This window comes from Paramormyrops kingsleyae, chromosome 12, assembly GCF_048594095.1.
Source record: "Paramormyrops kingsleyae isolate MSU_618 chromosome 12, PKINGS_0.4, whole genome shotgun sequence".
Taxonomy (NCBI): Eukaryota; Metazoa; Chordata; class Actinopteri; order Osteoglossiformes; family Mormyridae; genus Paramormyrops; species Paramormyrops kingsleyae.
This window is the reverse complement of record NC_132808.1, coordinates 4,097,887-4,124,057: the sequence shown is the minus strand read 5'-3', so window position 1 is coordinate 4,124,057 and position 26,171 is coordinate 4,097,887. Positions and strand designations below refer to the sequence as shown.

At 45.2% G+C, this 26,171-nt stretch overlaps 1 protein-coding gene across 4 annotated transcripts in view; it reads right to left on the bottom strand.

Moving 5' to 3' along the window:
- Positions 1-670: 670 nt before the first annotated feature.
- The window catches only part of pcdh7b (protocadherin 7b), a 97,625-nt gene continuing 72,124 nt past the window's right edge, over positions 671-26,171 (bottom strand). For 2 of the 4 annotated variants that reach the window (XM_072718517.1, XM_072718518.1), the window contains exon 3: positions 671-4,591. In XM_072718517.1, the coding sequence (XP_072574618.1) occupies positions 4,200-4,591 (392 nt within the window). In that variant the 3' untranslated portion in view covers positions 671-4,199. Of the gene's footprint in view, positions 4,592-6,003; positions 6,023-26,171 lie in introns of all 4 variants that reach the window. The other 2 variants (XM_072718519.1, XM_072718520.1) reach the window with 2 other exon arrangements.

Below are 26,171 nucleotides of genomic sequence, written 5' to 3'. Positions count from 1 at the left end.
CATTTGGGTCAGCTGGGACACAAATTACCAAGATATAGCACAAGTTAAAGGCTAGAAAGCTTCACAGATTCCCTCTTTATAACCGTCTTGATGGCAATTTTGATTTTTGCCGGCTTCAATCACAGACATGATGTAAAGCTAACTTGCAGTTTGTAGTTCACATCGCACTCAGGCTACCTTTATTGTGCGTAATGAAATGGCTAATGTCATCTCTGTGGCTGATGTCCAAACTGCAGAGAAGTGGGACAAGCCTCTAATCTGAGATGAACATTAGTTTTATCAAAGCTCCTAATTAAATGACATATTTAGATTTTACTTTTTTATGGTTTATACATTTAAAGCTGGCACGTCTTTCAGCACTGGTATCGTAGCTTTACTTAAGGGTTCTCTAAGATCTCTGAGCTTTCGTTTAGAAGGTCCTGTCCATAACCAAAACCCAGCCTAACTGCCCAAGGGGTCTTCTTTCTCAGCTAGAAAGCCAGTTGTTTAGGAATTCAGCAACCGATCCTCAAAAATCCACCCATCCTACCAAAAATATACATCTTCTTGCCAGAAGATCAAATATCAATGTAATTAGCCATCCTGGATTCTGGAGGTATGGTAACACTATGTATTTATACACAGAGATTAATAAACACTCTAAAGAAGCTAAAATAAACTGCTTAAACAGTTCAGTTTTAACATGTTATATTTTAATTTTGCAGCGACAAAAATGACAAGCAATTTATTTACAGAATCCTGTACAAAAGCAAATTAAATTATGTAAAATATTTCATAAATAGAAGTGGACTTGCGTTCAATACATTTAGCCATGTTCAGCTTAGCTGCGTGCATAGTGACTTATAATAAACGATGATAAATTGTTCCTCGATTTGATATCAACATCCATGTTGCAGGACAAATAGTTTATGATTAATAATACAAAGGTCTTGGTACACTGATTGTGAATGCTTAAAGATTTGATAGGGAACTGGCTGAACATACACTCAGGCAAGATGAAAGTAAATTGTATTATACTAAAGTTATGTGGGGATAGTAGTAATAACAATAATAATACTAATAATAATAATTTGTTGTTGTTTTGTTATTCTGTTTTTATAAAAGACACATAGACAGACCTTTTGCGGCATGTCTACTACCAAGGTGCATATCTACATTACAGCAATCTGTCATCATAGCGGGGATACTTTTGGCGTACAATTTGTATAGCTTCATAAAGTCGAGACCTTGCTACTTTGTCTGTTTCCTGTTCAATGAGGGAACATGCAGATCTTGTGATGTCTCCATGTTTTATAAATAAATAAATACAGAATAAATAAATACATAAATAAATAAATGGATTAAGGGGAGTTAAAGAGCACACAGCCTGGCCTTGAATGGATCTGTTCAATGGCCCAAGCTGAACTGATCAGGCTATATGACTGGAAGGATTCTTTCACTTCCTTAAGTGTGCATTCAGCCAGCGCCCATTTTCAATCAGTCATGTTTACTTTACAGATTAGCTATTGGGGGCCAGTCACATGTCGACGTATAAATGTCTTTGAAAGGTCTCCACATGGGCATTAATCTGAAAGCGCCGTGCGCTCGTGCGAACAAACCAAATGCGTAAAGAGCGCAAGATCCGGGCGTGGTTAATGCCCCCACCATCCATATCCAACTCGACCCCACCCATGCCGAATATCACACATACCACCAATTTCATGGGTCGCCACTAAGTGTTTGATTTACATTTAGAGACCTTTTGTAGTTTTTACAAAGCATCCAATGTTCGATACCATATCCAACCCACAATGAATCATACCGATAGGTATAAAAAGGCACAATTGCTTATGTTGCATTCACTCTATATTTGTACAGAAGCACTCTAAATATACAAAGTGGCACCAGGAAAAAAAATAAAAATAAAATACAGTAATAACGATGATCAGATTTATGACCATCATCATTATCATTACGTATTAAAAACATACAAATCAACTTCGGTAAATGCCATGCCAGTATAAAGTCGCAGCTCGTTTTGATGTATGAACAAGTGATACTTCCACAGGTAAAAGGTAATTTTATGCACATCATTGCCATAACTGTAATGGACGTTTTACGGAATGGGGATCAGAAAAGAGGGAAATGAAATCTGGTATAAAGGAACGAATGAAGGAATAAATAAAACATGAATCGACGAGTCCCGGGTATATTTCATCCTCTTCATACTGAGATACTAAGTTATACTACACGGCTAATGTTTGTTTAGATATAACAAAAGCAAGCAACAAGATGGACCTCCGTGTTCACAGGATTTTTTTTTTCCTTTGTTTGTTTTAGATTTTTTTTTTTATTTTTTAAAAGTTTTTTCCTTCGCAGTAAGTGAAGTAAATCCCCTTTAAACGTGCAATAAAAAGTACATATTTATGTATGTATACAATTTATAAGCATAGAAGCACTTCTCTTGACAACAAGTAGTACTTACAGACTACAGAATGGAAACTGCAAAAAAGCAGTTCTTCAACAAAAGATTATCTAACATACAAAAAAGGGTCCGTTGCATCTGAGATTTTTTTTTTTCGTTATTTTATCCTGATGTTTTGCTCAGTCTCCTCCACAAAATGTCTCGTTTGGGTGTGACAACACTCAGCGGAAAAACGGACACAAAACCTCAGGATTACTGAAGGGTGTTTAAAACGGAGAAGACGCCGCGGTGCGCCTCGTTCCCACGATTCAATCAACCTATACTATGACTATACATTGACAAATACGCATGTATTTAAAGCAACATACTACCAAAAGCTATTTTGTTTTGTCTAAAACTTACCAGAGAAATGTTTTTTTTTCTTTTTTTCATACCTTCATGCCAGTTTGTTATTCCCAATACTTTGGTTTATCTATGATACCAATTTGACTTAATGCGAGATGCACGTTGTGTTCCTGTATACCCCGTGCTGGCTTCACAACTCCCTGCGGCGCTTCCGCTTTCTGGCTAGAAGATGAGTTTTGGGTATGCGATGCGACAGCTGCAGTGGTGTGCATGTGCCAGCGTTTATCCCTCTCCACTTTTCTCCCCCAGTGAAAAGTAAACTGACACAGACTGCTGAACATAACTGCATTTTAAACATGAAGATTGCTATCTAAAACTGACTGAACTGATTAACTTATCTGTGATCACTGAAAATCATTGAACCACGTCACCTTCTGCCTAGTTTTCACTTATGGCCGTTGATTGAGTGGCTCATAATTTCACAAATATATATTATGGCTCAATAACGTGTGTCTTCCAATAGGCCCCTCAACTCTGCTAATCGAATGAGTGAGCAAAACTCCAAATGCCTGTAAAACTTTTATGGCTATCACTGTGTCCCACGCTTGTTTCTGCAGGTGTTTTGGAAGGAGAGAGAGAGAGAGATAAAGAGAGAGAGAGAGGTTTGAGAGGGATACACACACGCACAGACATCTTTCAGTGTATGTCTGAGTGCTATCTTGTGTGCCACAAGTTGTGATCCTTTTAAGATGACAAGTGAACATTTATGGGTTTCAGCAGGTCCAGATCTGACATTGGTAATCTCATGTGATGCAAGGTGCGAGTTATGATGACCACTGTCCAATCCCCAGGGCGGGATGTTAAAGCTCAGTCTTAAAATGTTCATATTAGATGTGGTAATCGCATGGATGAGTATGTCATGCTGCTCACTTTACTCTTTTCTTTCACAAGCCATCCCATCTTTACTCACGGGGGGATGGTGGGGGTGTTCAGATCGGATGATCTGATTGGATTTGCATACTGACGTGACACTTGCATCAGAGCAGGCGAGGGGCACTGCGTGACAAACGTCCTTTTAGGCTCTACTTGCGTCCTGCACCGTGTCGCGTGCCCCGTTCCTGTTCCTAGTGTCCATTAGACTAGTTAACAAACTCCATTTATACAGTACAGTCCATAAGGGGAGATTATGCATGCAGGTTATGAAAATGAATTCTACATTATACAATGTAATAATCAGGCAGCCAAACGTCCCAGAGCCCGACTCGCCGGCACTGCTCCCGCATGTCAAGCTTCCGCGTTCGTCACTAACCTCCCCCTCCTCTTCCCCCTTCCCACAAGTTGCAGGTTGGATTTGTACTTGTATTTTTTTGATGATCAGCTCGTTTATATCCACTGGGTTTGGGTTTTTCTTCGACCAGTGTTCCTCTGAGCCCGGTCAGTCGGAGGAGACTCACAGGTAGACCTCCCGCCGGGTCAGCGTCCCGCAGGAAGCCGGCTTATACTCTCCCGCCTGGGCCAGAGGAATGTCTTCCGGGTGGCTGTCCTCGTTCTTCCCGAAGCTGGCCGTGCTGAAGGTCTCATAGGAGGATGAGGACATCTTCTTGTTGAGCAGGTTGCGGTTCCGGTCGCCGACCAGGTGTGGGGGATCCCCGTTGGGGAGGGTCTCCTGGCTGCCTTGCTCAGCAGCGCCGGGCACGAAGGTGGATAGCTTTGGTTGGGTGTTCTTCTGGCGCCTCTCTGGCGACGTCCGCACGGGCATCCAGCAGGAGTCAGAGTGTCCAAACTCGTCACATTCTCGCGTGCACTTGCCGGTCATGGCTACGTCGGGCAGCGGCCGCGAGTCTGCGGGGACGAGACACACCCATCATTAGCTAACGGCCCACCTTCACAATAATTACTGACAATATGGTTACTGATATAATTACGTCACATGAATATAAGGTGGGTATCAGAAAACATTAAACAATGTTTATATATGCAGCTGAACAGAAATCCAAGAAACGTCACTTAATAGAAACCTGCTGAACCATCCCAGGCGTTTGCATCTGAAAAACATTTTTTTAAATATATTTTCAAATGGGATCAATAAAACTGTTCAGAGATTCAGTTGTTATACGAAGGCCATTTTCTGATACTCGTCTTTGTTTCATGTCCATCACAGATAGCATGTAGAAACATAAAACCACCAAAAACTAAGAAAAAACAAGTAACACACATACTTAAAAGGAAGTGATTTCCAATTAAAAGAATAGCATGCTTAAAAAGTGGGGGCAAGATGTGTTTAAATAAATATATGTTGTCTTTTCCTAAACCCTAAATGGTGTAAAATGTCACTGGATGATGGTAAGTGCTATCAGTGTACGAATTAACAAGCACACTGGCCAATTAGCTGCGTCATTAACATACCTTCGAACAAATGTAGCGGATAAAAGAGAGTGAGGTACAATTAGGCTAATGAAATCTGGAATATGAAACTGCCTTTTCAGCTTAAATGTGTTTTTTTTTATATATAACATAAGATCTTAAACAGGCACTACCTGATACATATTTAAAATAGTCTAACCAATCCAGACCAGGTGTTCCCAATCATATACTCAAAGGCCACACAGTATTGCACGTCGCACATTCCCCCAGCATGGCCGATTCACCTAGTCAGGGATACGATGATTTGTTTGTTAGCTGAATCGACACGCTGGTGTTGGAACGGAAAAAGAAATATAGAATGTGACCCGAAGGCTTTGAGTTGAGGGTTGGGAATCAAAGCTGAAAATGCGAGTCTTTCAACAACCAAAGACTATATTCACAAGACATTCAAAAACAACAAAAACAATATGACTACTATTACTACTATTACTACTACTACTACTACTACTTCTACTACTACTACAAACAAAAGTAAGATTTGTTCTAGTTCGTACTCAGTGTTCTTCTAGCTTAAACTTAAGGGGACATTCAATTCTTGAATGGAAATGTATTTCACTTTAAATTTATATAGTTATAATCAGGCTTTAGACTTGAAGGCAGTGTTTTAAATAGGGGCAAAACAGGATTAAGCTGGATGCTCTTTCCCACATGTCTGATTCAGCCCAAAGCCTGATGTGTTAGCGCAGACCATCAATTGTTTATGTTAACACTGGTTGGTTAATTACCAGGTATGAGGAATGAAACTTTAAAAACAAGCAAGTGAGGTGAGCAAGGCCCATCCAACATGCCACTCTTGGTTAAGTAGAAAATTAATCTTAATGATGGCTTACTTTTATTGGTCTTTTTCTCCTGTAAAAAAAGGATAAAATATAATCATTGTTTGTAGGTTTACTGTGGATCTTTCCCAGAATTTGTATATTCATTTCAGATATAAAAAAATGTACACTGAATTTTTGGAACAACAGTCATGATTACTGTTAATACTTTAATCATGACTACTACAGAGAATAACAACATCAGTAGTACAAATGCATGTTTAATAATCTATCATTGATCAAAAATATGATTAAAAAAATATTCACCGTGAAGTAACAGAAAGAGAGGTATAGATGACAAAGAGGGAAAGTCTCAGTCCATTTTGGGGTTTACGATTTTAGATAAAGCCACCTCCTTATCTCCTGAAATTAATGTGCATATTTATCAGGGAAAGATCTGCCCGGTGCCTGCTGGAGTCTCGTCACGTTCCATTCTGAACGTATGCGCTCTGCCAACCATCACATGACCCATTCTGAATAGACCCCAACTCCCGAGCTGTCATCAGCTGATGACCTGAGGGCTGTATCATGGACTGATCCCATCTGTTCACGGTGGATCATCCTCAGAGTGCTGCACTGGCTGCCCTAACCAGGCCTGCCCGTCCTTCCTGTCAGAGAGCGGAGCTGTGGCCTCAGCTGACAGGTCGCACAGTATCTTCAGTGGAGGAGAACATATGCTATACACTATAGACAATCCTATTATAGACCTATAGGGCTACGAGGGCCTGCAATGGAGCATGCAAACACATGGAGACAATATCCCCATAAACCTTATAATAAAAGAGCCAATGGAAATTTCTGTGTGAAGCCTACACATCAAAATGCTCAAACCAGACCAGCCTTTGGCCTCCGATAAACTGCTTGCTTTCTTTCCAGTAGGAGTTAGAGATCTGTGATTAAGAGATCACGCGTCCTCCAATGAAATCACATAAGCTCTACTTCTAAGCACAGGTTCTGAGAAATCCACTGTGAAAGGCCTTTGTGCCCACAGACTTCTAAATTACTGAAGCTTTATTGGTCAGGTCAAGGTCTACATGAAGGCCTGAAGCCTATCTGAGGCAACGCAAGGCACAGGCCTGAGGGACGCCCTGGACAGGATGCCAGTCTGTCACAGGGTACAGGGCTGGGGGACACCCTGGAGAGGATGCCAGTCTATCACAGGGCACAGGGCTGGGGGACACTCTGGAGAGGATGCCAGTCTATCACGGGGCACAGGGCTGGGGGACACTCTGGAGAGGATGCCAGTCTATCACGGGGCACAGGGCTGGGGGACACCCTGGACATGACTGCAGTCCATCACAGGGCAATAACATGCACATACTATGGAGATTTCAGAAATGCAGTTAGTTAACTAACTGCAAGTCTTTGTACTGTAGGAGGAAAACTGTGAGATGCGAGAAGAACATGCAGACTCTCTGCTAAATCTGATTTGTTACTTAGCTGGGGATTCAAGCAGAAACATACTCTGGCCAATAGGAAGGTAGCATTGTGGCTTAGAGGGTTCCACTACTGCACCTCCAGAGCTGGGGCTTGAATCCCCCTCCAGTCTGTGTGTGTGGAATTTGCATGTTCTCCCCAGTCAAGGTTCCTGCTCCCAGTTCCTCCTGCAGTCCAAGAACATGCAGCTAAGATAATCTCACTCATGTACAGAGTATACGTCAGTATTATGCCCGATGTCACCTGGGATAGGTTCCAGCATCCCACCCCCCATCCTCCACCCCCAACTCAGGCCAGGATGACTGAGTGGATGGATGGATGGAATATGGCAGCTGTGAAGGGAAGTGGCCCTTCTGTCTGATAGCACATTGCCATTAAGTAAAACATGCCAAGGAAATAATAAAAAGAGAGAAGAACCCCTGAGTCTTCAAAAGATCAGTATGTTCAAGGCTGGCACTAATCTCCATGGGTGGGATCCACAGTCATCTAGTAAAGGAACCTTATATAGCCTTTATGATGCTTTTAACAGTCATATGTCCATATGATTCAGTTTTTACAAACACACATCAGGAGGTTTATCAAATAACTTGTTTACTGGTACTGCATTGTGAATTAATAACTGACGATAATGATGGTCCTTGTGACAACTGTCTTCAAAACAGCCTTAAAATTCAAAAGGGTAGGAGAATGTGGGGCTAATCCAATTAGCACTACTATAAGATGCCCACACTGCACGCGCATAACGAATGAAGTATTTATAGGATAACTCAATTTGTGCTGAATGCATTCACCTTCAATAAACCTTGACCTATGATATTCAAAGCTTTATGGAAACAATTATCTGGAGTAGCCACAGCAGATCCGTGTGCACATCAAGCCAGTTAAATGCAACCTCTACCCAACACGCAAGCAGAGACAGCCTTTCAAGCAAACACAGAGCCTGCTATCAGCTCATCTCAGTGTGATACCAAGGGGTACGTTTTTAACATTATTCATTATATTTACGTTTGAAGATATCTGCAAGGCTGACTAACAGTTTCTTGACTTTGCCGTTGCTATTTTTAGCATGGACTAACGAAGCCTAATTGGATTTCAACCCTTAAACTCTGCCTTTCTTATTTAAGGAAAAGTCCCCCAGGTAATGCATTTGTGAGATAATCATACTGTAACGGAAGCCGTCTTCTTTCCCAGAGTTTATTTCAAGTGCACCATGTGCTTAATGGAAGAATGTGTCCCTTTCACATTTTGGATGGATTTATTCAAACTGTTCATATGTTAAAGTAACATACAGACATATACCAGCCTGTCAAATTAAACTATAATGTTGAAATTAACCCATTTTATGGGAATGTAGAACTCATTCAAGCAAACAGGAACATGCAGAAAGACAATGTTGTAATGGCTGCTGGTTCTAAAGTACGTCCTGTAAATAAACTTAAAGAATCATTCAGTCTATAGGTGGAGGTCTGTTTGTCATAGATGGGGGGGGAGTTGCTTCATCAAAAGAAGGTCCTAGAAGTTAATTACATGTGGGCAAATGTCAAAAGAGTGATAAAACAGGTCATTGATCTGGGTGAGTTAACACAGCCCATAAGAGTCAATGGTGAGAGGAATCATTATTACGTGTTCAGTTGCTGTGTATACTGGCATATCAGGCCAGCAATGAACAGTTTGCATAAGCTGTCGTTCCACACAGCCTGTCAATTTCACGAAGGATGCATAACTGTGACATGCCATTATGACCTGCTCTCATTGGGAAAGCTTGGCTAAACCGATATATAACAAGAAAAGTAGGCAGACCAGTAAAATAATAAATGACATGGTAATGTCCTGTAGAAACGAAAATACTGATGCCAAGTTCTAACAAAACCTGGACCCTGGCTTAAGGAAAATGAACCAGCATATAAAGTCTACATTGTATATAACTAATGCAGTACCTATATTTGCTGAAGTAGTCACCAAATACACAGGCCTTCAGCCATATGACCTGTGTGTGTGCAGACATAGTTGATCTTATTGGTAATGACTCTTATGGGACACAACTCATAGAAATACATACAGTAACGTGTCTCGGTGCCCACAAAGCCCAATTGAGGGAAGACACATTGACATGCCCTCCAAAGTGTACCAGTGCCCCGACAGTCTAAGTTGACTTGATAGCTATACTGTGAGCACTAACACACACTCAGAGCAATGTCCAAAAACACGACTGTGCACACTCACTCACGCTTCACATCCAGCTTTACTCCTCTGTCACATGATCTCTTTCAGTTCACAGATTTATCAGATGGACAGATACATGTTTTTGTACAGACTGAACGAGGTTGATTAGATAAAAACAGCACAGGCTGTGAGAATGAGGCCTAGCGCTGCACTAAAACCTGACCACTAGGATGTAATTTGTCCCTAAACTACCAGATGCCTGGATTATAAAGTTCCTTCCCTGAACACCAGGCAATTTGGAAGCAACTTGCAAGTTCAAAGAGACCCCAGTGTTCTGGGGGGCAGCTACTTTCTCCAAGACCTCTTGGGTGAAAAGGGATTAACATTTAGATCACATTCCTCTATTAAAGTCGTTCTTCTAAATGTCATTACACCAGCAAGTCGTGAGGTGTTTCACATGCTTTGAATCTGAACACTGAAACAAATAAACGAATGTCATGCCGGCAGCGAGGGCATGCTCCGGGCCAGCGGTACCCGAGGCATGTAGCACACCGGCACCCGGCAGCGAGGGCATGCTCCGCGCCAGCGGTACCCGAGGCATGAAGCACACCGGCACCCGGCAGCGAGGGCATGCTCCGCGCCAGCGGTACCCGAGGCATGAAGCACACCGGCACCCGGCAGCGAGGGCATGCTCCGCGCCAGCGGTACCCCAGGCATGTAGCACACCGGCACCCGGCAGCGAGGGCATGCTCCGCGCCAGCGGTACCCGAGGCATCAAGCACACCGGCACCCGGCAGCGAGGGCATGCTCCGCGCCAGCGGTACCCGAGGCATCAAGCACACCGGCACCCGGCAGCGAGGGCATGCTCCGCGCCAGCGGTACCCCAGGCATGTAGCACACCGGCACCCGGCAGCGAGGGCATGCTCCGCGCCAGCGGTACCCGAGGCATCAAGCACACCGGCACCCGGCAGCGAGGGCATGCTCCGCGCCAGCGGTACCCGAGGCATGAAGCACACCGGCACCCGGCAGCGAGGGCATGCTCCGCGCCAGCGGTACCCCAGGCATGAAGCACACCGGCACCCGGCAGGGAGGGCATGCTCCGCGCCAGCGGTACCCGAGGCATGAAGCACACCGGCACCCGGCAGCGAGGGCATGCTCCGCGCCAGCGGTACCCGAGGCATGAAGCACACCGGCACCCGGCAGCGAGGGCATGCTCCGCGCCAGCGGTACCCCAGGCATCAAGCACACCGGCACCCGGCAGCGAGGGCATGCTCCGCGCCAGCGGTACCCCAGGCATGAAGCACACCGGCACCCGGCAGCGGGGGCATGCTCCGCGCCAGCGGTACCCCAGGCATGAAGCACACCGGCACCCGGCAGGGAGGGCATGCTCCGCGCCAGCGGTACCCGAGGCATCAAGCACACCGGCACCCGGCAGGGAGGGCATGCTCCGCGCCAGCGGTACCCGGGACATGAAGCACACCGGCACCCGGCAGCGAGGGCATGCTCCGCGCCAGCGGTACCCCAGGCATCAAGCACACCGGCACCCGGCAGGGAGGGCATGCTCCGCGCCAGCGGTACCCGAGGCATCAAGCACACCGGCACCTGCCACTTTCCAGCCAGGCCTCTGGCTCGTCTTGTGAAATGACGGAACCATAACAGATCTGTCCAGATGGGGCCCCATAACCCCAGATATCCTGAACATTACTATCATGCCCCAGAAGCCAAATATTTGCTGGCATTTGTGGATATCAGCACTATTTGGGCCATAGAGAAAGATGATTACTAACGAGTGGCCTGATCCTGATCCTGAAAACTGCATGTGAATCTCCATCACACCGAGGCCGATTTCCGCAATTATTCGAACTCAGCAGGAAAACTTAGTGGAAAGGAGTAATATTTACATAATAAAGCTTTATGATTTTTTTCCATCATTTTTCCATTTTGTAGAAAAAAAAAACCGAAAGACACACGGAACTAAAAAAAATATGAATCTACTTCCCATTAGAGTAAAGAAAATGAAGTCATAAGTACTGATGGCTTACACTCACATTCGGCATGCGGTAGCTTTAATAAACTCATTTAGACGACTATCTTCACCGTTATATTAGGGAGTAGCATCTGTCTGTAATGGGACCACAGCACCGGGACCAGAGTGCCGAGGACAATGTGTCTATATTAGTGTTCGATCGCTCTCAGCAGCAGATGACACGTGGGGCACACCCAGCATACCAATGCCGAGCACGGGGGGCACAGGGAGTGCGGCCTGATGAGGGTCACCACAGAGTCAGGCTCACCACAGAGTCAAGGGTCACCACAGAGTCAGGACTCATCACAGAGTCAAGGGTCACCACAGGGTCAGGGATCACCACAGAGTCAAGGGTCACCACAGGGTCAGGGCTCACCACAGAGTCAAGGGTCACCACAGAGTCAGGAGTCACCACAGAGTCATGGGTCACCACAGAGTCAGGGCTCACCACAGAGTCAAGGGTCACCACAGGGTCAGGGCTCACCACAGAGTCAAGGGTCACCACAGAGTCAGGGCTCACCACAGAGTCAAGGGTCACCACAGGGTCAGGGCTCACCACAGAGTCAAGGGTCACCACAGGGTCAGGGCTCACCACAGAGTCAAGGGTCACCACAGAGTCAAGGGTCACCACAGAGTCAGGGTCACCACAGAGTCAGGGCTCACCAGGGTTAGGAGTCACCTCTCCTTTCCTCGCTGGGATGGAGAGCTGGGCCTCTCAGCTGCCATGCAAGTGATCAGGTCGTGGGGCGGGGGGAGCTAAGAAGATGGGGGGCTAGCCATCCAGCCTGCCTCAGTGGCTCTGGGATGCCACCCAGCTGACACAGCGTCCGATCGTGTCGGAGATAAGAACGACTTATGACACCCTCCTCCCCCTCCCCGACTGACACACTGCAGCAGAAAGGGAAGGTTGTTTTGTTTTGTTTGGTTTAAGCCTCATAATCCGTAAAACAGGCAAATGCTACCAAAGCTCTAAGAAAAGCCAGCGAGCCTGTCCTCATTATTTAATCTAGTATTAGTTCTAGTAGTAAGTGATGCCTTACAAGGTTATTTTACAATGAAATATTATTATTATTATTAGTTGGTTTTTCAGGAAGGATAACCATGATTCTCAGTGCGCATTGCATTTGGTTTATTTTACAACAGGATTGCCGAATTCCAGTCCTGGAGGGCCAGTCTGTGACACAGTTTGCAGATTTCCCTGCTAAAACTCACCTACTAAAGTTGGCAATTAGCTGGTGAACTGAATCAGGAGTGTTTGAGTAAGGGAGTCTGCAAACTGTGCTGCAGATTCGCTCTCCAGGACTGGAGTTTGCAGCCATGCTCTACAGCCACCCTGGGAACAAGAAACACTGGATTAAAGTGATCTTCTAGCTGAGGAAAGAGCACAGTTTCATGAGAGGCTATATGATTGCAGACATATCTCGCGTCACTCATACTGCAACACAAAGAAGAATGAAGCGCAAGTCTATGATGAAGGTGATTCTGTGTCACCAGTTCAATACTACATGATGACGGGGACTCTGGATGCTTCCAGAAGGCGACCCTGGGCTTTTTCCTGACAGGCACAGATGTGGTAGGTCACAGCTGGCTGTGTTTTTAAGCGGCCCGGGCCCTTTGGATAGCGAGCCCGACGCTCGTCAGGTGCGTTTAACGGGAGATCCACTGCAGTGTCACTCGCCGGGGGTCATGACAAGCGGCCTAGGGGCCAAGATAAAGACTCGCACGACCGGCACATGCACTCCTCATCCCATGTGGTGTGCCGCTGCGCCCGGTGGGCATGACTGGACACAGCAGAGCCTGAAGTCCTGTCCATTCTCTCCCAAAATCCCCCCAATTTAAGCACAGTGAGGGAAGGCAATGGGGGGAGCTGTATGGGGAGGACTGAGTGATACTTTGGAAGCTTCCAGAAGTGTCTTAATCCATCCCACCGTGGGGTAGTACCTGCGTGTGGCTGCAGATTACACAGCTGTCCACTGCTGTTCAAATATGGAGCCTTTGATTTAAGGGCGGAACAGCCAGTGTGTGTCCGGCAGGCAGAGGGCGGCGCTCGGGGGCCCAGTGTAAAATCACCTTTACTCTGACCAGGCCTGAAAAGCAGCAGCCAGAACCCACTGCACATTCAGCTCATTTTCAGAGCAGACAGATATTAATTAGCATCTTAAAGACATATTTAAGCACTTATATTTATATAAAGAACAATTTTTTGATTAATTGCCCCCCCCCCCCCCAAATGTGACAACGTAAAATAATTAAATATGCCAAGTAATAAATGAAATAACCAAGTGGTGTGAAACAGACAGATGACTATTCTGTTTTATTTTTTATTTCTTTCATTTTTATAATGGGATGGCAGAGATATGGCTTGCTAACGAAAGCTAAGGGTGAGATTATGACGCCGTGGCTTTCATAATCATCGCTCTAAATTCTCTCCCAGTCTTTTGAGGAAGTCTCATTCAGCCTCCTCTGGTTGCCTTATCACCGCTTCCAGAAGCATACACAAAATGGCCTATTTTACACTATTAAATGCTTATTTGTCAAAATACAATTTAAATTAAATCCCTAAACCTTCTGGTTTGTGCTCTGCCTCCCTTATCCGTGAAATAAAAACAGCATCTCTCTCCCTCTCCCCCTCCCTGTCTGTGCTGTGCGTCTGGGTTCCTGCATTGGTGTCCAATCTGGCACTCAAACCGTATTTTAGACCAAACATATGGATACTCAGGTGTCCTTCTTTACTCCTGTTATATTACGTCAGTGAAACACCTCCTCTTCCCAGCAGAAGTGATACCATGTGGCTGTCCTTTATTCTGTTAAGCTGAATTACCACCTAAAAATACCCCCATTTGGTAGAATAAACAGGACTGAACAACATACAGTAAAATTTCATATCATCCTGTTTAGAAATCATCTGAATTCCTGCAAAATATGTATATGAAGTAATGAAGATGCTCATTCTGATGAACTGTGTAACAGAACAATATATTCAATAGTTAGCTTGAGTTTAAGTAACATCAGTCACGTGGGTAAGAAAATTGGGTTTCCAAGAAAAGGTAGAGAGATAAAAAAAACGAGTGATTTACCTGCGACAACTAACTGTGTCACCTCTCTGTAAGGAAAGCTTTTATTGTGCTGGTAAGGGACACTTCATCCAGTGATTTTACCAACAATCCCTTCCTAAGTAATGTGAACGTGCTTTAATTTAATACAAATGTTGAGCATCCTTAAGTGGCCAGATTTAATTAATTTAAGTGGAATGTTCTCGTGATCTAAGAACAGGGCGATTAAAGAGTGAGCGCAGACCAGAGCAAGACCACCATTGTAAATGAGCATTTATAATGCACTCTATCGCTACATCTTCCATTTCATTTACGTTAACCCTGTGGAATCCGGGATTCCCTGGACTGCAGATTTTCTCCAAGGAAGGACAAATGGCCTTCGATCGTGGCCATGCCTGTCATCCGCAATAGGACTCCAAGGATGACTACAACACAGCTCACTCACCAGCTACACTCGGCAATATACCAGAGTAATAAACAATACATGTACATATCTAACAGAATATAGTATAAAAAATAGTATAAATAAATAACAAGCATACATTCAACAATTTCTCAGCTGATGCAAAGGACATGAATTTACATCTTCATTGATAGGTTTATAAATTTGCATCAATGTGAATTATGTGCTTATTCATCTACCAGAAGGACAGTTATGGCCCGAACATGTTATTATTAACATCCATGGAAGCACACAGGCAGTTTCTGCAGATGGGAGAGACACAGAGACCTGAAGCCCAGAGTCGATCCCAGCAGTGACTCCTTACCCTCCTTAGCCTAAAGGGTGAGCGTGTGTGTCTGTGTGTGTGTGAGATTGTGACAGGAAGCACCCCTTTCTCACAAACTGTCGCACTCTCATTCATCTTTCTCACACACCATTTCACTTCTCCTTTTGTTCTTCTTTCTCTCGTTCCCAGATTCTTCCTCCACTGGTCTGTTTGCCAGCCAGACGAATGAAAAGGCTGCTAAAAAAAAAAGAAAGAAAATACTGCGATGCTGGGGAGGGGGGGGGGGGGCAGGGGGGGTGATGGTCTTAGGAGACAGACATGCTCAGAGCCGCACGCCAAACTCTGCTGTTTTACTGCATACACGCACCACACCTTATTTGTAAGGGGGCAAAAGCGAATGGCACACCCTGAACCACGGGGAGCAGCGAGACTCACGAAGGGCGATTCGTTAAGCGCCGAGTGTTATTCCTGCCCCAGGGGATCACTCTGTCATCCAGCTCATCGGCGAGTTGGGGCTCCACGCTATGCTGCCGCCAGCAAACCGAAATGGAGACGGACTGGATAGCTGCCCCCCCACCACTGCCTCTGGCCGAAGCTGGCTGCTGGCCATCAGGGGGGTGGGGGGGGGGCACGCTGAGAGGATGAAGCTGCCACGGGCCCTCCTGTCAAGGACATCTCTGCCTTTCAACGGGGGCCGAGTGAGAACGCAGCTCTGGGTGCCGCACGCTCACTGCTGCTGCAAGAGCTTAAGCGTGACAGATTGGTGTAAAGCTAAGGCACAGAATGTATAATTCTGCACACTGGCAAGATGCTGGTGAAGGTGGATGCAGATGGGACCTCTTTCGTACACCATCAGTACCTTGCTGACGCTGTGCTACGGAGTCTGTCACGAGGTTCACGGCTTCCCGGAAAAACTCTTGACCCAATTGATTTTCCGCCAACCCCCACCCCACTGTGGTCGGGATTTTAATTCGCCGAGACTGTGGGAAATATTTGTACACATTGATCGCACTCTCTGATGAGTCTTTGGCGAGCAGAGGAATCAGACAGCTTCAGTCCCACGGAAGTTTGGAGATATCAATCAGCACCAGGGCTGCTAAACTGGAGATTAACTGGGTGGTCTGAAGGTCATCATAACCTCAGCCATCCCGCAGCACTCTGCATGAAGCAGATATCTACAGCTTGGGCGTCCTATCGCTGATTTGGGCTCTGAACATTCCCTGGGGCAAAATATCAGTCCAATAGATTCAACATTTAAAAACATGCTAACTGAAAAGTATAACTAAAACTATTGCTTCACGTGTTCAGTTTAAATATGTGTCATGCAGATTTTCCAGTATAACACTGAATATTTCATTTTGAAAGGATTTCACAAAAATAAAGTAAATTCCAGCCAAATACAATATCCATTCCAGTTTGGTTCCAGATTTCATCACTGAACAGGTAGGAAATCATACTGAAAGGAAAAGAATGCAGCTGCAACAAAAATAAATCTATAGGATGACATGTGAAGGATAATAATAGCAGCAGGTATCATTTTCCTTGGGCCAGTTTTGCTGAAGCCAGGCTCCTCCCTGGCAGCATGGAGCAGGATGTCTCTCTGTGGGTCACGCAGCTCGTGGGACACCCCCCTCCCCGACGCACAATAGGCAGGACACCATGTATAAGGCAGGATTTAAAGAGGCCCCATGCACCTTATTGTCCAGGTTTATAATGCCATTATTGTCATGCATTACCTACTGGCTAAGGCTGTAAATAACCATTATGTCAAACATAGGAGATACGTCACAGAAGCAGGTAACAATGCATAAGGGAGTAATGCATTATAATAACAACAATCATTTGGCAATAATGGAAGTTTAGGTTTAATCACTGCGCTTGCAGTAATTACAGCACCTGCATCGCATAGCCCAAATCATCTTTACAGACTCACCGGCTCTGCTAAACCCACGGGGTGTGGGGGTTATTAGCTAGATAATAAAATAAAACAATTTCGAGCTTTTGCACATCAGGGAAACCAAGAGACGCCTGAGTAGCTGAGAAGCTGTTCAAGCACCTGAAGAAGATGCGTGCAAAGGAGCGAGTACTCCCAAACGGGGAGACATTTCAGCAGGAGCGGGAGGAGCATGAGCAGGAGCAGTGTGAGAGGGAGGAGCGCAATCCCTATAGGCCGAGCAGAAACACGCACACACAGCACAGCTCGGGAGCGTGTAAGGCAGCTCAGCGCCTCGCATTATGATACGCCACACATTTCCATATCAGGGCGACAGCATTTGAAAATCTAATAGGGCATATATTCTTCCCACAATGCTGTGTGGTGGGAGGGAGTCGTTAATATGTCAGGGATTTAATAAGAGCCAGTGCCATGCAGTAATACCGGCCCCTTGACAGAGTCCACTGGGAGACGTGAAATGGCGAGATAAGGCATGAGGCCTCCCTCGACAAACAGGACGCACTAAAAGCTTTGCATGAAAAGCACATGAAAAGTAGCACGCCTGCTACTGTGTAGCGTTCTGCGTTTTCCAGAATAATCCCCCCCTTACTTCCCAGGGGCCACATCCTCAAAGCATTCCCGCTGTCATTATGTGTCCCTGGCCATTCTACCCTCTCCCTCCCAGCGAGCACTTGGGCTAAAGTTACACTTTAAAGATTTTAACTTAACTCCAGTGCCTCTGTCTTAGGTCAATGATGCTCAGCATTACTTTGGAACATTGTAACTATTAGGCCAGCTGTTACTACTGCATAAGTACTCTTAGTTGTTGTAATAGTAGTAGGTCTGGAAGACTGGAATAACATTGTGAAGGTTTGGGACATTAACGTCCTCAGAAGCCCTTGTAGAGACTATGAACACACAGGCTTTTAGACCCCTGAAACTGAACCGAATGAGTTCAGTTGTCTGCTCATGTTCAACAAGCCTATTTTTAGGTCGCAAACATCTACTAGGTGTCCAAAACGGATCGATTCATCTTTTGTCTGGTTCCTTAAGGCTTTGTGCTCTCTGAGCTCTGTGTCTAGAAATGAAATGGTTCAAAACGTTACGTTCGCCGATATTAGACTTTAAGTTTCCATGTTTAAATGGCTTATATGGCAGTTTCTTCTCCTTGATTTAGAATAATATTACGTACTTAAGATCTGACATGAGCTCAGCTGCTTAATGCACTAAATACGCTTCAATAATTCCACTTATTTCCCATCATACATTGTTGGCTGGGTAGGGATGCCTCCATGATGGGGTGAAATACTGCCATGGCGCCTCTCAGCCTGATGGGGTGCTATACGCCGTATGCCGCCTTTAATGGAGGGAGGGGGGAGATTTAGCTTAACACACACACCGTGAAAACGTGCGACTAGGCAATGAACTGCAACTAACAAGCAAGGAAAACTCTGCAGAATACTAATAGCTCAGGAAACGGGGACAAAAAAGTATCTTATTAGAATAAATGACATGTTTTGCGTGAGCTCACAAATAGCTGTTTAATTCACTGGATTAGCATCTTCATCTTAAAGAAAACCAAGGAGAAAAGAAAGGGAAAGATAAAACAAGTAATAAGACTCATTTGAGCGTGAGACAATGCTGTTGCAGTGGGGGGAGCAATGCATTGTGGGACGCGTGCCTCTGTGGACATTTCTGGGACATTGTCATTATGAAGGATGTCCTTACACAGTTCCTGCTGACTTTGCTCGCTACTTTGCTCTTACAGGGAGGTACAGGACTTAGTAACTCTGCTGTGTGTGTTTGCACATTTATGTGTGTACTTACCCACACAAAAAAAACTACACATATACATACCGCATAAATATAGAGGCAAATCAATTACACATCATAACTCAGAAATGTTCATGGGGAAATTATCACAAGGAGTTCCAGGATTCTTGACCGTGCCAAGAGAGATTTGCAAAAAGAACACTTTTCTTAGGAATAAAGCAGCATTCACATTGCTGTTCAGAGTTCACAATCCCAGAAATCCCCCAGAGCATTTAGCTCAATGCCTCATCAATTCAAACTTAAGATCACAAGTAATCCTTCAGAATAAAGCTTTATGAAGACAGACTTGGAAATCAATGCTGCATTGAACTGACTGACTGCCAGGGGGCGCTCATACCTACTGCCAGTCCCTACCTCCATAAGCTGTCTTGGACACATGAAGCCTTTGAATTGGACACACTTGAGTCTAAAAGTACGAGGCTGAATTTTCCCATCTGTTCACATACAAAACAAATGAAAAGTGAGCAGCAATCTCTGGAATAATATGGCGTGAGATAAAGCACGAGCCACCGTGGACCGACAGCCTTCGCCGGAAGATTTCCCCCATGTCCCTCCATTGTGGCCCCCCGCCACATCACTGTGAGAGCGTCCGGGGGACACTGGCTTCTGAGCTCGTGGGACGCCGCGGCTGTTGCTGGGAGATAAAGACGCGAGCCAAATCGCAGCGGCGCAGAGCGGCTCCGCGTGGGCCTGTGACATTGTTTTAATTGTTATTTACTTGCCAGTTGACTTACCTCATGCTTCCCCACCCCAGCGCCCTCGTCAGCAGGCCGAGTATAAATGGGCTCAGTCACATGACCAGGCTGGCCCACTAAAGGCATGGCCCTGAGTTTATCTGAAGAAAAGAAGCCTAGCACTTGGACACCAGGGTTCAAGGAGCCGACCTGGAATGCTGTTAATCACCACGTGTAATGCCACACTAACCGTCAAATACATTCCAGTCACTGAACACCATTCACTGGTGAAGGCTAATAGATGCTGAAATGTCAGAAAACAGAAGTGCATAAATTCTCGGTCACTGCGCTGCATCATGCTTGGCCACACAATTCATAACAGATATCCGTCACTCACAACTGAAATCCTGCTCAAAGTAAAGATTTTAAAAATGGATCGGGTGTGAAAAAAAAAAACATAAAGTACCTGAGGGACAGGGTATAACATTAAAAAGTAAAAAAAAAAAAAACAATTAAAAAAGAGAGAGGAGTCCGAGAATGAGACCCCCCCCAAACACACAAACATGGCCGCCTCTCTGACTCGCGGAGGTTAATTGAAAGTGATGCCCCTACGAATATGCTTGTTATTTTACTGCGAAAGCATGGATAGAAGCATCTCCATGGAGAACACATGTAGCCGCCAGCAAGCTGGCAAACGAAGGCGGCCAATTTCTGCAATAAAGCCGGCGTCCCATGCACTGTCATTTATTTGTGCGTGGAAAAACAGCAGGTCATCACGGGCGTGCATTGGACAGCTTGCATTTTCAGTCTCGGAAGCAGACAGAAATACACTTTCATAGCCAAGTTACCTCTCAAACACCCGAGGCACAAATCAGCAGTCCTTCCCCTGACCTGCTCACTCACTCACTGATGCTGCGTTTCACTGGCATGGTCGCTAGCAAACTATGTTGATCTATGGGTTGGTAAATCTGCTTTCAATGCTTCATAATTGTATTAGAACTAAGTAAGAGATTAGTCCACAAGACTAGCTAGAATAATAGTTATCTGTCCCTGCAATGCTGCATTAAATTCATGTGCATCCTGTAAAGACTGCGGAAAGCCATCTCTGCCTTTTGAAGATAATAGCAGGTTATGCTTCCTAGTTGTCAATCCCGCATGTGAAAATGTTTAAATTATACATTTGTGCTAAAATGAGGAAATGGTTACTTTATTTTGCATCCAAGTTTCCATTTGCTCAGAGAAAGTTCCTGAATGTGCAGCATGAAAGCCAGTGTGTGTATGGTCACCACATTATACCTGCGAGAAAATCAGCAGAAAAAGACCTAGTCCATCCTGGGTATTATTTTACTGCACGCTAAACTAGCAGAGAACCCAGTAACATTATGAAAAATACAATATACAAATAATGCAGTGGATCTTTAGAGACTAGCTGTTTCAGCCTCTCACAAAGGGCATTTCAGATGGTCGAGTTGCTGTCTTTATTATCACTGCTGCTATTCTAACTGTGCTGTGGGATTAGGATGCTCAGGCCCGTGCCACCAACTCCAGAAAGTGTGAATGATGAAAGAAGCGCAGTACCTTAAATAATGATCACAGGCCTTTTGCGCTATGGATTTATTTTATACTTTATAAACCGGTAAGGTAAGCTTCTCACATTTGCCATGATTTTTTCATAAGATGTTTATTTAACTCACAGCAAAAAATGTGCAATATGTATACCAAAATATATATGAAGACTCAACATATAACATTATACTAATTAAAAGGCATGAATATACTAATATTTAAGAACAGCATGTACATGTGTATGTGCATGGAATACCACTCACAAAAAAGCCTGTCTATTTTCATTTTCTTTGGCAGTTTTGTAGAATACATGTAGTATCCTTCATACATCCTTTTGCAACTCAAACAATTCTCTCTGCAAATGGAAGGGAGCTCAGCAGCTGACTCCTAATTTAAGCAGAAAAGCACTCTGGGTATTAGGTCTCCCCGGATCAATGAGGGCCGGCAGTTGAACACCAGCAGCTCCCAGCTGCCAGGGACGCATGCTATCAGCACCAGCCGATTCCACAGCCGGGTGTCGCCCAAAGCAGAGGCGGCATCATCCGTTCCGGATGGGATTTCTGCACAAGTGTCACCTACGAGAAAAGTGCTGGAACAACACAACTGTATAGCGAGGCTGAGTGAAACAACAATGAAACGCTAATATTTCTCTCCAATTACACATGCAATTACAGCAACAAACAAATAAATGGCTCCCTAACTAGAGCCTAGAATTAAAATGGCTCATATTACCCACACATAAACAGATTTTCTCCAGCTTCAGACTCCTAGTGGATTCCTTAGTTCCCTCGCACATGTCATTACAAAACTATAACACTAACGCAGCATCGTGACTAAGAGCCCAGTGGCCTAATCAAGTACTCTACCATACCTCCATCTCCACTCAGTGTGTTAGAGATGCACTGATAGATGTTCTATCAGCAAAGAGGAGCTGTTTGGCTCAGTGGGTTAAGATGCTGTGTTTGCAATCAGAAGGTTGCAGTCCCCTAATTGGCAGGAGTGAGGTTATCACTGGGCCCTAGAACAAGGTCCTCAAATTTCTCAAAATTTTCTGTTGCTTTGGATAAAAGGCTCTGCTAAATAAATATAAAGCAGCATCTTTTTACAGTAATCTGAAGACAGATTATGGTTTGACAGGCATGGTTTAGAAGCAAAGCGAGACTGTGCCCACCATGCCACATGCCCTCGCCATTTGTAGGTTGGCATTTATATCGCAGGCAGGTCAGAGTCTCCGCTCGATTACTGTAGTCGTTGCTTCCCAGCCGTAAAATACTTGCTATTAAGTAATGCAGTGTGGAATGAGGCAGATCTAGAGCATGAAAGGGTAAACTATTGTGTAAACACTTAATAAATGCACTGTGTCCATTGTTAATGCAGTAGCCTTGGAACACAGACAGTAAAATTCCATGTTTTCCTATTGTTTGCACGGCCCGAGAGAAGGTTAACTAATCATCGTCAGACGTGTGGCAGGATGCTTTCCAGGTCTATTTTGGAGCGTCATGGAACATGAGCATTCCCTGTTTTGCAGAATTCGTCCACCTGCCTTTTATGGGCAGCAAATGAAATGAAATTACTTTCATCTGCAAAGCATTTTCCTTGTATGGCTTTTGGAGTCAAGGTGAAATTGCACCCCCCCACCCCCATGGCACGTAATGGCATTTTGATGGAAAAGCTCCCAGGATGAGTAAAGGAAAACAAATGTGCAGTTAGATCATGAATGTAGATGGAAATTGTCTTCATTGATTTTCATTTGCAGGGGAGCTCATCATGTAGAGGCTACATTTGTCACGGCGGTTATCGATTTTCTGCAGGGGTTCTCGGCGTGCCTCTGATGCAGGGACGCTCGCGGCACGTGCCGACTCTGCGACACACGGTGACATAATTAATTAGATAAAGCCGGTGCCCTTAGGTGGGGAAGAGGGACAGGCTACACCAGGGATATCACTGTACATCAAATCACCGATCACACGACAGCTGCTAATTGATATGCAGCCTCATTAAAATGCCATCGTTTGCCCTAATTTCCCCTCCTTGAATAAGGGACTCTTGCAGGCATTAACCTCAGACTAATCTGGTCAATGTTAGGCCCGGCCGGCTCCTGAAGTCTCATACTGGAGGACTGTCAAGGCTCTCACGCTGAACCTCTTGCTTAGTTTCTTCACACTCATGTTTTTAAGAAACTGCATGTTTCATCAGTGCTGATTATGAGGCTAACTGCTGTACACAGACATAAACACACAGGCGTGTCCACAGTAAGGGTTGAAGCTCAGGTGGAGGCCCATGCAAGCTTCCCCGCTGCCCCCCCCCCCCCTTCTGTCGGTAGAAAAGTCACTGTGAAATACCACGATCCAGCTTAATGATTCCTTCGATGCGAACCTCCTCCAGCAGAGAGCTGAATTAAGAAAGTTTGTATTCATTCCACAGACGTTTTACTTGAATACAGCCCCCCTCCTCTGCCACCCCCACACAGGCCACGTGTCGGTTGCTTGCCAGAAGATGGATGTCTCTAGGCTTTTAAACAGCCGCTCCATCTCAGCCACCCATCCTTCACGTCTAGCCTCTCCATCGCCCTGTCATCTGTCTTCCTGACGGGGGCGGCTCCTGCGCAGAGGCTGGCACGCTCTACAACGGTACAGCGCCACCTGTCTGCCCCCCCGTGTCCCTGGGAGTGCCACTGGGAGGTTTGTCGGGGGCCAGTGTGATGTTCGGTCTGTTATAGGCTTTCTGTCAGCCCTGCCGGTGGGAGCTCAGTGTGTGTGTGTGTGTGTGTGTGTGTGTGTGTATGTGTTGGTACTGTAACCTTTCTCAGCGTTCAGGACCTACAAAGCTATTGATGGAGACAAGCTGGTCTTTTAGGCCAGGGGTGGTGGCATTGCCTTTGAAAACATAACTGTAGTACTGTGACCCTGAGGAGCGCAGGGGTGATGCGGCCTTCATCTCCTTCAAGGTGATACAAGGAAATGAGAAGTTTGGGGCAGAAGGCGGCATACTCAATGTGAAACGAACATGATAAATCAGAATTCATGCATGTGTTTTTTTCTCCTTTTCTCCCTGAATAAATCTGCGTTTGCTCCTGGAAAAATACCTGCCCTGTAGAGTCATCTCCTCTGCACTGATGTACTTAAAATGCTTGCAGAGTCCTTTCATGCTGAGGCAGGCAGGACACAGTGCATTAGGTCTTCAGTTCAGCTGATTGAACCCAGCACCTTTACGCTGGCCTCTCCCATCAGATAAAACCTCACCAGGATATACTCTGTTTGTACCTGACTGGAAAAGCCAGCTAAATCTCAATTCTTTAATGCATATGACTATTATTATAATCATGTTTGTTTTCTCAATGGTCGTGGAGAGAGAGGGACAGGATTGCTGCTGGCTTCATCCGGGCTGAAAGGTGCCCAACTGAGAAACCGGCTTGATTTAGAGCTACTTTGCTGACTCCTTGTGCCTCCCATGCCACATAAATGAAATGACTTGGAAATAACAGGTCTGTCTTTTGTGGAAAGGCTGACAGCATAATTCTCCAGACAATCAGAGCGAATTAGTTTGAAGAAGTACTGACACGGAAGACCATTGGCTGACACCGGCCATGCTCAATCACTCATTAGCCTATAGGGAGTGAAGTGCTGACACGGAAGACCATTGGCTGACACCGGCCATGCTCAATCACTTATTAGCCTATAGGGAGTGAAGTGCTGACACGGAAGATCATTGGCTGACACTGGGCATGCTCAATCACTCATTAGCTAATAGGGAGTGAAGTACTGACACGGAAGACCATTGGCTGACATCGGCCATGCTCAATCACTTATTAGCCTACAGGGAGTGAAGTGTATTTCTTTTTGTTTTAATATGGGGGAAACAGCAAAATTCCTGGGTGCTCTAAAACTTCCTTGTAGTTTTTCCTGTAGCTGCATCGCAAACCCCAAACCTATGCACCCACACACACCCAGACGACAAATACAAGACAATTTCAAACTCCAAACTGGCAAAAATAAAGAAGGAAATATATATTAATTAATTTGTTTGTTTTTCTGTCCCAGAACTGGGTCATTGAATACGGTCCTGTTCAGAAATACCCCGATCTGACTCCCTGATAACTTTGGCCATGTCCAAGGATGTCCGTTCAAGATGAGCGGCCTAATTAAAGAAACACTAAGCGGCGCCAATAAGGCCTGAAGAAGAAGTAAATAATGTGTGTAATGACACAGCGTCGGCGGGGGAATAGGCTGGCCGTGTTTTCCTCTTAATCACATCAATCCATACAATCTGCAGAGCTGCGTCAGTCTCAGTCTGGATTATTCATGGCACTTTCCCATCATTATGATAATGCAGAGGTAGAGATGGCAGCCATGGAGACGGGAAGGCACACAAATATCACAGTGATTTCACCTTTAACTGAGGCTATATATAACTGAAGACACTATACAGACAATAATATAGACGTGGATAGTTAATGAGTGTAATAGTATGAAAAGCCAGTAAGACACAGCTTTGTTTTTAAAATGAAAAATGAATAGTAAGAAGAGGCATATAACTCAGATTGGCCAGCAGACTCACGTCGGACGCCAGCCGCTCTAATGACTGTTATCTCATATCCTCTCTTAAATCTCAACATTCTTGCAACAAGATACCTGTATGTGACCCACCGGAGGGTCACATGTGTGGCGCACGCGTGTGCATATGTGTGCCTTCAGAGACGGGCTGAGCCGGAGACGCACTTCTCAGTGACAGTGTGGCTTTGAGTCACGGTGTGGTTCAGCCAACAGACGC